This window comes from Rhinolophus sinicus, chromosome 14 (genome assembly GCF_057876585.1).
Source record: "Rhinolophus sinicus isolate RSI-liver-muscle chromosome 14, RSI-T2T, whole genome shotgun sequence".
Lineage (NCBI taxonomy): Eukaryota > Metazoa > Chordata > Mammalia > Chiroptera > Rhinolophidae > Rhinolophus > Rhinolophus sinicus.
This window is the reverse complement of record NC_142514.1, coordinates 77,077,060-77,089,367: the sequence shown is the minus strand read 5'-3', so window position 1 is coordinate 77,089,367 and position 12,308 is coordinate 77,077,060. Positions and strand designations below refer to the sequence as shown.

Genomic DNA, 12,308 nt, shown 5'->3' with positions numbered 1-12,308 from the left:
AGTTCCAGGCATGAACCGGTACTTCCAGCCTTTCTACCAGCCTAACGAGTGTGGCAAAGCCCTGTGTGTGCGGCCGGACGTGATGGAGCTGGACGAGCTCTATGAGTTCCCAGAGTATTCCCGAGACCCCACCATGTACCTGGCTCTGAGGAACCTCATCCTGGCACTATGGTACACTAACTGCAAGGTAAGTGGGGGCGTGTTAGCTAACAGCAGGCAGACAGAGGAGCTGCTTTACCTGTGGATGGAGCCTTTCAACCAGGGTTTCTCCACTTCAGTGCTGCTGACATTGTGGGTAGAGATTCTTTATTGTGAGAGGCGTCCTGTGCATTGTATAATGTGTAGTAGCAGCATCCCTGGCCTCTACCCACTAGATGCAGTAGCACCCTTTATTTGTGACGATCAAAAATGTCTCCAAATGGGGCAAAGTGTCTCCTTCCTGAGAACCACTATTGCCAAATGGGGCAAAATGTCTCCTTCCTGAGAACCACTACTTTAGACCATGTGTCCTCAGAAATCTTGACCCTCTGGTAGGTGAGTATAAGTACAAAGTTGGGTTCAGAGCGTTCCAATGGCAACACCAGGGAAAACAAAGTAAAACACTAAAGGCTGGATTATAAACCTCTTGAGGGCAGGCTTCTTATTCACTTCATTACCCTCAAACTATGAGGGCTCTGCTCTATGTTAGAATTGCATAAATGTTAGGGGCCTCACACAGCACCTGCGTTGACAGGGGTGAATGGAAATACAAGCTTTTTAAAAAATTTTTATTGGGGAACAGTGTGTTTTGCCAGGACCCATCAGCTCCAAGTCAAGTCATTTTCACTCTGGTCATGGAGGGTGCAGCTCAATGGCCCATGTGGGAATCAAACTGGCAACCTGGGTGTTATGAGCGCTGCGCTCTAACCACTGAGCCGACAGGTTGCACCCCCCTCCTTTTTTTTTAAAGCCTTTCCTGACCCTAGTGTTTTTCTTATTAATTTCTTCTGCAATTATTTGAGTGAGTGCTCAATGCAGAACATTTTGCAAGGCTGTCAAGGTAATCTTGATTAAAGAAAAATATTTCAGTTTCACCCTAGTACTTTACTGGATTAGACTTCAGTATGAGATGACCTGATTAAATGATGGCTGTTAATGCCATTTATATGAATTATATCCAGGTGAGTAGGCTGGGCAAGGTACAGTTATTCATTTCCTCCCCAGCAGGCTTGAGATGCTCAATAAACATTTGCTGAACCGAACAAAATTGTTAGAATTTCCTGTGCATACATTGTAAAGATACACTTTTCAGAAACAGCCTCATATGGACTCATTTTTCTTCACATTTTCTTTATTTGACTTACACAGGGTAAGAATCTTATAGAAAAAATCCTGAACTTGTCAGTCTGGATCCATTTTAAATTTTAATAAGAAGAGAGTACGTATTATATATATTTAATACTCCAGTGGAAAAACACAAATGTTTGCTTTAAAAGACTGAAAGACTTTGAAATGATTTTTTTTTAAACTTCATAAATACAAACACATTTTTTTGAAAATCTTCTGCAACAATAGAAGTCAACGTTATACGTGTTATTTCTTGAATACTTGGGGTATATAGTCATCTTCCTGTGTTTGATCAGGTTCTGTTGGAGCTGGGGGTTGGTGACAAATAGAGGAGAGGCCAGGGCCATCCCCTCACACCCCCTGTTCTAACTTCACAACAGGCTGAGGCTGCATTACTCTTGAACCTTTGAAATGGACCAAGGCCTTGCCAAAGCTGTTCTGAGAAGAGAAAGGCAGCGTTGTCTTCTTTTTTTTCCAGTTCCCAGATCGGGCCCCCTGTGTGTGATCAGTGATTAGAACCCAGCTTTTCTTGCTGTTAGTACACGGAGCAGCCTGGGTTTCTGCACTGGCCTTCGTTCTATGGTTTATAGAGTCGGGAATAAATTGGTGATGTGGTCTGCTCCTGCACTCCCTGTAGCCATCATTCTCAGCAGGGAGAAACTTATGTGATAAGAGACAGGTTGCTGTGTCTGCCTTTTATCCCTTTCTTCTTTTTTTTCCCTTCACCAAGCAAACCTCCCTTTGATCTTACTATACCTTAGTGATAAATGATGGACTTGAATGACCCTGAGAGTTTCTTTTTATTGTGATAAAATACACACAACATCAAAATTTGCCATTTAAACTATTCTAAAATGTACAGTTCATGGCATTAAGTACATATACAGTGTGATTTAACCATCACAACTATCTAATTCTAGAAATTTTTCATTACCCCAGGAGGAAACCCCACCCCCATTAAGCAGTGACTCCCTATGCCTCCCTTTCCCTCAGCAGCCACTAATCTACTTTCTGTCTGTATAGATTTGCCTGTTCTGGACATTTCATATAAATGGACTCCTACAATACGTGGCCTATAATGAGCTTCTTCACTTAGCATAAGGTTTTCAAGGTTAAGACGTGTTGTAGCATAGATCAGTACTGCATTGCTTTTAATGCCTGAATAATATTCCACATATGGATAGGACACATTTTGTTTATTCATTCATCCATTGATGGTCGTAGGATAGTTTCCACCTTTTGGCTATTTGAATAGTGCTGCTGTGAACATTTTGTTTAAGCATCTGTTTCCAATTCAGATACGTACCTAGGAGTGGAATTGCTGGGTCATGTGGTAATTCTATGTTTAACTTTTTGAGGAACCAGGAGTTGCTTTGTGTCTGTTTGCTTTAACAGTCTGGTTTTATTTCCAAACACAGGAAGCTCTTACTCCTCATAAATGTATTCCCCACATCATCGTCCGAGGTCTTGTGCGCATTCGATGTGTGCAGGAAGTGGAGAGGATACTTTATTTTATGACAAGAAAAGGTCTCATCAACACAGGCGTTCTCAGCGTCGGTGCTGACCAGCATCTTCTTCCTAAAGATTACCACAATGTAGGTGACTAGCTCTGGCAATCACACCGCTTTCGGCCATGGTAAAAGCTAGTATGTTGTTAGAAGACCATAAAAATCACGTTATCACCGTAACAGTTGGAGAGCAAGATTTTTTAGAATGTGTGTTTCTCTGGAGAGGAGACTAGCGAGCAATGTTTCCTTAGACTATAGAAAAGAGGAAGGGATTACTTGAGAAAAGTACTACCGTAATCTTTAGGAAAATAACTTTCTATGGACACCAGAGAAATGTAGATGAGCTAACATTGCTTGGTAGTACCTTCTAGAACAACTAAAACAGACATTGTTTTCATTGCTCTAATTAGATTTTTGTTCTTTTTTTTTTTTTTAAGAAATCAGTCATCATTATCGGGGCTGGTCCAGCAGGATTAGCGGCTGCTAGGCAACTGCATAACTTTGGAATTAAGGTAAGATTTTTGGCACATGGAAGTGGAAACAGATGGTTAATTGCTCCTTTGGTCCAAATTTTCTAAGACTTTGAAACTAGTTCCTAACTTAAGTGAGGAATGCTAAATACATGATATCTTTATATCTTTACAGTCGATCCTAGAAAAGATACACAATTTGAAATTGGTTTAATAAAAGAAAGGTAGAGGAACGGAGAAATTCCCACAGCTTTGGAGAGAGGTTTGGACTCTGATCAGCAAGTCAGAAGAGATTTTAACTTGGAACGAAAGCAGAAATTCTTGACAGGTTGTTACTGACATAATAGAGGGGTCATTGGGAAAAACCCTTTGTTTCTACAATAGTTTGAGAAAATAGATAGCAGCTTGGAAATTCACTGTTTCTTTTCTAAAAGTTTCTGAAATACCCAGTTAAATTTTCTTGGCAAATCAAAGGCACCCTTTGAATCTTACCTTGGGAAACAAAAATCTTTGCTTTTGGAAGCAAGATTGAATTAGTTAATCCGTGGTTGAGACAGAATTACATAACTTTTAAAGTACTGTACATATTTGAGGTAGTCTGCTTCCCTACGGCAGGATATTTTTTCTTTTTCTCTGGTATGTTGCCTTATTCCAGTTGTTCAAAATTAGCCATAATAGAGACTATTAAGAAAAAAACCATTTGTACAATTCACTATCTTATTTCTGTTAGAGTCAGTCAAATGAACCATCCCCTAGATTTCTGTGATTCCTAGTCTGACACATTTCTCCTTTTTAAAAATTTATTTTGCAAGGACTTAGGTTTTCAGTTAAACCATACATTAAAATTAATTTGGTAGAATTGAATTATTCTTTTTATTCTTCTCTATCTGTCTAAAAGAAATGATGGCTTCTTTTTTTCAAAATATCTTCTCTGCTGGAGGAGTTTCAGAGATGAGGAAAGTTTTCAGGAGCTGTATCTGAGAGAGATTTTCCTTTTGATTGAATGGAGGACCTGTCTTTAATTACATTATGTTACTGACAAAACAGAAAAAGTTGACTTGGATTTATAGGAAGTGTGTTTACATTTGCACATATTTTCTTAGTGGTATTAAACTGTGAGGTGTTTTCACTGATCGTTTATTTCAGTGAAATAAACGAAATAAGTGTTAGTTGTTAGGGCCAGGGTTTCTTGTTGTTGTTTTTTTGTTTTTTTTGGGGAAACCCACAGATTATGGTACAGGGAGGTTGATGATATCCAGAATCTAGGGGACTGTCCTTCAGGGTCAGCCTTCCTGTCACGCTGAAAGGAAATTAGAAACGATGGTTCTGTTTTAATCCGAAGTCAGAGATGGAGGGTGGGGAGGGCAGAAGCACAAGCTGCAGCCTTTCTAGTTGGAGAAAATGAGGAATTCAGGTCTGAGGAAGAAGAATATTCAGAGGACTCCTATTATTCTCCCCTTTCTCTCACCAGGAGGTGAGGGAGACTCCACGGACACTACCCATGGTTAGGAAAGAGATTCCTCTGAATAACCTGAGAGATGGGTAACTTGAGGAACCTCCTTGAGCAATTTGAAGGAGTGCCTGTAGGACTCAGAGAGGAAATGGCTGGCCTTGCCCTGAACAGGACTTACATTTCCAGCTACTGCAGCCCAGGGAAACATAGCACTTTGAGTCAGAGGGCTGTCCATCCTTTAGCAGCAACTCGTGCCATTGCATCACAAATTTGGAGGCGATAACATAGCCTGGGTATGGGACCAACCTGCTTAGGCCAAGACCATGAGGTCCTACTTATTAGAGTGACATAGGATTTTTCTTTTTTTAAATGATAGTCATATCTTAGGGAACTTAGGGCCTGTTTGCAATGTTAAAGGAATTTTGCTACATATTTGCAACATTTCATAGGACAGAACTTCCTCTTTAACCTAGTTTTTGATAGTGCTTTTTAATTTATGGAATACTGTTTAGTAAAAGCTTTCAATGTGCATTTCATGTGCTAGTTCATCAAGTCTTATTATGGGATTCAAGAGGGAACAGTTTGAGGATTTGACTGGCAGATTCTAATATTCCTTCTTAGAATCTGGATTGTTTTAACATCTATTTTGTCTTCTGTTCACACGGCCCTCTTTTCAGTCATTTCTCTAGTAATAAAATAAATACATTAACCAAATACTGACCTTATTTAACTGCATCATTCTACATTTATAGTACGGCATTTGATATGACTATTCTATCATATTTAGTTTCCCTGATTGTCTGTCTTTTAGGTGACTGTCCTGGAAGCCAAAGACAGAATTGGAGGCCGAGTGTGGGATGATAAATCTTTTAAAGGCGTCACAGTGGGAAGAGGAGCCCAGATTGTCAATGGCTGTATTAACAACCCAATAGCACTCATGTGTGAACAAGTGGGTTTCTTTAAGAGCTGTACTATAGCTAAAGAAAAAATTGCCTCAGTTTGTTCCTGTGTAATATTAATGTGCTGCTAGATAACATGTAACAACCCCACAATGATTTCTTGCCGCCTCATCTTCTCTGAAAAGTAAAGGCGATTATAATTATTTTCTGCAAAGGTAGAACTAGAGTTCTTAAAATACTTTTTTTCTTTTTCTAAGATCTTTAATTATATTTGTGTGTTATTCTCAGGCCATTCAATTACTTCATAGTTTTAGGGCTGCCAGATTAAGCAAATGAAAATACAGAATTCCCAATTCAATTTGATTTTCAGATGAACAACAAGTAATTGTTTTGGTCTGAGTATGTCCCAGATATTACAATGGGATATAAATATGTATGCAATGTTTGGGACATACTTATACTAAAAATATTATTTGTTGTTTCCCTGAGAGTCAGATTTAACTGGGCATCCTCATCCTGTCTTTTATTGGGCAACCCTACATAGTTTCTTTGAAGACCTGGTAGGCCCAGGGTTTTTTTCTGAAATATTTATTGACAGTAAATTCAACTTCAGTTTCTGTGAGTGTTTGTGTGCTCATTTACATGAGAGTCCACAGAGGAGCCAGAAAGTCAGAGCAAGGAGAGGCAGTGCACAGCTATGCATTTGCAGCGTTCCTAAAAGGGGCCGAAAAGCTGTCCAGTGCATGGCATAGAAACTGTTTGCCATCACCCTCCCAGCCTCATAAAATAAGGTCTTATAGATTTTGTGCTATTTTTTCCCTGTCTTCCTTTGCTGCCATTTTCTGTTAAGCATACCTAGCTTTGTTTTCGAGAGGCACTAGACCGTTTTCTCCAGGAGAGCTCTGTCTGATTTCAGCTGAGAACCTGTACGTATTTTTTCCAGGGCAAATTTTCACCTTCTTATTCTTATTATTTTGAAGCTTGGCATCAGCATGCATAAATTTGGAGAAAGATGTGACTTAATTCAGGAAGGTGGAAGAATTACTGACCCCACTATTGACAAGCGCATGGATTTTCATTTTAATGCTCTCTTGGATGTTGTCTCTGAGTGGAGGAAGGATAAGACTCAGCTCCAAGATGTCCCTTTAGGAGGTATGGGGAGAATGGTGTCTGATTGTTCCATCTGAGTCTCATTCTAATCTAAGCTTGGTCGGCAGTAGCATCAGTCATCTGTGAGGTTGATGTGCAATAAGAATAGTCCTTTCCGAGCACTCCTTCTGGACTGATGGGTTCTCCGGACTGTTCCACAGAGGGGAGCACAGTGTCCTCGGAACATTAGATGCTGGTGTGTGCACACACACATCTTAACTTTACTCAGTAGCTGGTGTCTAAAAACGTCATTGAAATGTCTAATTTTCAATTTCCCAGAGGAGCTTACTTTTAAGGAAAGTGTGGTAAGCCCTATGTGAATTAATAGTCACTACATAATGTCTTTTCTAGATAAGTTTCTGTATGCCAGGATTTCTTTTCTTTTCCTTTTTATTGCGGGGGGTGGTAGGGGAAGATTCTTTCAGTATATTGTGTTTAAGAAGGCAAGGATGTGTATTATAATTTAAGAATTTTAATTTAAAATCTTTAGCCTTTGGACAATATTAACCACAACCCTTTGGAAAACTCGACTCTCATGACTCATTTCCATGAGGGTGCCAGCTGAAATTTTACTATATTGCTTCTTAATTTGATACTTACTTAACCTACAATTTTGTGACCTGAATGTATTCACTTGTAGTTCATGGAAGCTTGTTGGGAGTTTCCTGAAGTGTGAACATTTGAACTCAATTTGCAGGATCCTAATTTTCTTTAACTATAGGTTTCTTTGTAAGGGCTCTCAGTTCCTCATCCTAGTATACACTCCATCTCTGTTTGGGGTCACCTTCTCATTAGCAGGGTCTGTCTCTTCTTTTTATCCCCTGTCTCCACTCCCACAGCCACCTCGAGATTGACCTACACTCTAATTGCCATTAGTGAGTGTCGGCTGACAAACCACAACAGAACATTTCAGAAATTTACTGGGGTGTCAGGGATCATGTAATCATGTGTGGCAGTGTCCAGACCAAGTGGTGAGTTGTTGAATTTTCTGGAATCAAGGACCGTTATTAGGCTGAGTTGCAGGGTCTTCTCAGAAAATGGTTAGTGTTTTTTGCACATGTGTGATAGTTGCTGGATGGTGTTTTTTTTATACTTCTTTCAAGGTCAACAAATTAAAAAGTTAATAATATTGCTTTGTCTTGGCCTGACTTTAAAAAAAGTTATTAAGGGGGAATCGGCAACACTTACTGTGTAAGTAGTTTCATTATATTAATACTTTTTGGAAAAGCTTTAATAATAGCTCACACATCTCTATATGAGGTTACAGTTATATCCTGCCAGGCAATATCTCAGTTGTATGAGTTCTCACCTTATTAGTACTTAGCTGTAAAAAATAAATAAATACTAAGAAGCTAGAGTTAATTTCATAAAGATCTATACCAAAGCCTTAAATATTATTTACATAAAAATCACATTAAGGCTTTTCTCAATCTGTTTGTTCTTAATGTTATACACTGTTCTAGCAATCCTGGTTCTTCCCAAACTGCTGCAAAACCTAAAGGAAACTAGAACCTGCAGGAGGCAGGAATGGGACTGCTTCAAGAAGGGTCTGCAAGTGGCAGAAAAGGCCCAGTGGTTTGGGGCCAAAAGCCTGGCACAAATCTAGAGGAGCTGTGACATCCCCGTATTACAATCTAGTGGACCAATGGAAATTTCTAAGGAGAAGCTTGAGTTGTCAAAAAAAAACCAAAAACCGTTAACCGATCTTCATTTCTGTTTCTAGTCGAGCACTGTGTAGTACTTTATTGAAACTTGGAGTCTGCAATATATGTGTTGGATGGTCGTCATCACTGGGAGGGTTATAAAGAAATAAGCTGTGCTAAGATTCTTACAAGTTGTCAGGCATGAGCCTCCCCCAAACCCCCCAAAAAGGAGTCTAAGACAGTAATTGGAATGGAATCACAGCACCGAGTGTATGTAGTTGAAGGTTCCAGTTGAATGGAATAGATAAGTGCTGGGGTTGATGACAAAGCGCTATTCCTGAGGTTTGTAGAGTTGGGGTGCCGCTGGATTGTCCAGGATGGATGGGAGCAAGATGGGGTGGGCATTCTGCTTAGGGGAGTGGCAGTGACAGGCCTCGCAGGCCTGGTATTTACTGCAGCAGCGCCTGTGAGTGAGTGGGCAGGTAGTGTCGCCATCTTTGGAAGGGCTGAAAACGAGCCAGCATGGTCTGACTGTGGGTTTGGGATTTATTACACAGGCAACGGGGAAAACAGTAATTAAAGGTACTGAGGCCGAGAGCCAGCGTGATGAGAGTCCATAATGGGACATTCTTGTTTGGGAGAATATAACCAATAGTCTATCATAGGTCTCTCAGTTGAGGTGAGATGTCATAAGAACTTGACTTTTAAGTGATGGCAGTGGCACCAGAAGGGAACAGGAGTCCTCTCTCTGTGTGTATGTCTCTATATGTGCACGGGGTACTTTTTCTATATGTTGAGCAAAAGAACAGTTTCTCAACTAAGCAGCAATGAAACATTGAAGATATAGAACCTACATAGCTTCGTTTCCAGTGAAGATAGGCTTTTACTTCCTGAGAAAAACCAACCTTATCAGGATATCGTTTCCCCCTGAGTTTGCTTGGGAAAGGACTTCAGAAGTTTGGAGTTTTGCGGGTGGGAGGAGGTTGAAAGCAAAAGATGAGGAATTCGAGAGTAATGTTAAAGCTGTGTTTTCCACTTTGCCCCATTCCCGTTGCAGAAAAGATAGAGGAGATCTACAAAGCTTTCGTTCAGGAGTCTGGGATCCACTTCAGTGAACTGGAGGAGCAGGTGCTTCAGTTCCACCTCAGTAACCTGGAATATGCCTGCGGCAGCGACCTCCACCAGGTGGGCCTGCGCTTTGTGAGGCGCGCTTCAACAGATGTTTGCTTTTGTGCATGTGTGTGTATTGTATATATCTGCATATTGAACTAGTGCTGGTTTCGATAAACAGGAAATAATGGTTCTGCTGCTGAAAAGTTTGAAAACCACAATTTGGGCATATTAACCCCGACACTGGTTTGGGGGGAAAAAATTTTTTAGAACAAGAGAAACCTTTTTTCTAATAATGCCTGTGACAGAGCTCAGTGTGTAAACCGAATACAGGGCCGTTGGGCCGAATCTGGGAGGGGCCCAGCATCGTGGGCCCTTTACTTCCTCCTCCCCAGCCCTGTCAGGGAGGCCCTGGTGACATTTCTGTGGAACCATACCATGGTCTGAAAACACTGCTCTCAAGAGACCAAGAGTGAGTAGCCTTACAGTTATGCTCTGTTTATGTTGTTAAAATACATTTCAACTTGCCTGACTGATTTAACCAGCTGTGATCTTGATATTCAAATATTCTGTATTTTGAATAGAGGCTCCATAGATGACCCCTGACTTAATTGTCCTCTTTGGCACCTCTCCATTTTCATTTGATTCTTCATTGCAATTGGAAGGAACAGCACTGTTTTCCAAAATCGTGCTGCATTTCAACCTCTATAGAGTTTCCATGAAGACAGATAGTTGGCATATTTATACGATATGGAGTTAATTAAATGCAGTTTTGGTCTCATAGAATTCTTCCTTTCTGGGGTTGTTGACATATAACCCCTTCATTTTTATCAAGGAGTGGTACCCATGCCCAAATCCTATCCACCTTTTCTTCTAAAAGAAGCTTTCCTGTGCGTTGTGGAGAGATTCCCTTCCTGGGTGGGTCTGTTCAGCCCCTCCTTCCGTCATGCTGCCGTAAGCTCGGCAGCCCTGCCCTCCTGCCTCAGGTGCTTTGCCCACCTTGCACTCCTTTCTTGTCCCGCAGGTTCAGTATTAAGGATTTATACCACCTCTTCTGCACCCAACCTCTCCTGTTCTTTCTCAGGTGTCTGCTCGCTCCTGGGACCACAATGAATTTTTTGCCCAGTTTGCTGGAGACCACACTCTGCTCACTCCTGGCTACTCTGTCATTATTGAAAAACTGGCCGAAGGACTAGACATTCGACTCAGATCTCCAGTGAGTATTGACAGCGGAGGGAGGCTCTGGTTCGGCCTTAATTTGGGAGGATGTGAAGTTTGGGGCATGTGGATTATACAGGAGACAGGTGCTTGCTGTGATCTTCAGCCAGTGCCTCCAAGCATTAATTTTGTTTTTTTATTTTATTGGGGAATATTGGGGAACAGTGTTTATCCAGGGCCCATCAGCTCCAGGTCATTGTCCTTCAGTCTAGTTGTGGAGGGTGCAGCTCAGCTCCATGTCCTTTCGCCATTTTCAATCTTTAGTTGCAGGGGGCGCAGCCCAGCATCCCATGCGGGAATTGAACGGCAACCATGTTGTTGAGAGCTCACGCTCTAACCGACTGAGCCATCTGGCTGCCCCAAAGTATTAACATTTTTATGAAACAGTTGTAGCCTATAATCAGCAGCAGCATCTATGTCAGTTACGTAGCTGCTGCTGTTTAGAAACAAGAGTGGTGCACATGCATTTTCACTAATTTGTAAAAAGTGTTTGAGTTGCTCCCTGACCCAAAGCAGTTATTTTCACTTTTAAATTTTCCCTTGAAATCTTGGTCCCTGTTTTTTTGTGTGGTGTTTTTTTTAACATTTTTTGTATTAGTTTCAGGTGCACAAAGCAATGTAATAGTTAGACATTTATCATTTATATCCCTCACACAGTGACAACCCCTCTCCCCCCATCCACTACCCCTCTGACATCGCACACGGCCGTTACATTTCCACTGTCTCTATTCCTAATGCTGTACTCTGCTTCTTGTAACTACATATATATATATATATATATATATATATATATATATATATATATATATACACACATACATACACACATAAAATTATAGTTGACATTCATTATTGTTCAGCTTCAGCTTCAGGTGTACAGTGCAGTGATCAGGCATCTACATCTTCCCTGAGGTGGTCTCCCTAAATGTCCATTGGATACCCTGCAAAATCTTTACATTATTGATTATATTCCCCAAATTGACTTTCATATCCCCGTGGCCGTCTTGTGGTTACCGACTGTGCTTTCTAATCCCATCATCTGGTCCCTGTCTGTTTGTATTGTACATTGTTATAATTACAGAGACAATTATTTATATCTTACTTTACACTGTGTTGTAAAGATTTTACGTGTTCTGACATAGTGTTTATAAATTTTCATGGCTGAGTGATAGTTCCCTGAAATAAGCTGTCACTGCTGTTCTGACCTCTGAATGCCAGGAAATGATTCTCTATAGGTCCTTGGAGATGTAAGCTCACATAACAGGAGAATTGGAAAGGATCCTGGATCATATGGTTCCATCCCTCATTGTGTTTTTCATAATTGTTTTTCTTGGGCAGGTACAGAGTATTGATTATTCTGGTGATGAAGTGCAAGTTACTATGACAGATGGGACAGGCTGTACAGCACAAAAGGTAAGTGCTAGGATTTCACTGGGTGCTTGTGGGGACAGAGCCCCAGAAAGTAGTTTACAGGCTCTCGGCCTCACGTGGAGGAGTGCTGGCTCGGGTAGTAGATGGCTGTCAGCTGTGGC

The 12,308-nt window shown here is 40.8% G+C and overlaps 1 protein-coding gene across 3 annotated transcripts in view; it reads left to right on the top strand.

Moving 5' to 3' along the window:
- KDM1B (lysine demethylase 1B) overlaps window positions 1-12,308 on the top strand; it is a 48,243-nt gene that overhangs the window by 22,049 nt on the left and 13,886 nt on the right. For 2 of the 3 annotated variants that reach the window (XM_019734271.3, XM_019734273.2), the window contains 8 exons: window positions 3-187; window positions 2,745-2,921; window positions 3,272-3,346; window positions 5,569-5,706; window positions 6,637-6,808; window positions 9,506-9,633; window positions 10,643-10,774; window positions 12,115-12,189. In XM_019734271.3, the coding sequence (XP_019589830.2) occupies window positions 3-187; window positions 2,745-2,921; window positions 3,272-3,346; window positions 5,569-5,706; window positions 6,637-6,808; window positions 9,506-9,633; window positions 10,643-10,774; window positions 12,115-12,189 (1,082 nt within the window). The remainder of the gene's footprint in view (window positions 1-2; window positions 188-2,744; window positions 2,922-3,271; window positions 3,347-5,568; window positions 5,707-6,636; window positions 6,809-9,505; window positions 9,634-10,642; window positions 10,775-12,114; window positions 12,190-12,308) is intronic. The other variant, XM_019734270.3, reaches the window with a different exon arrangement.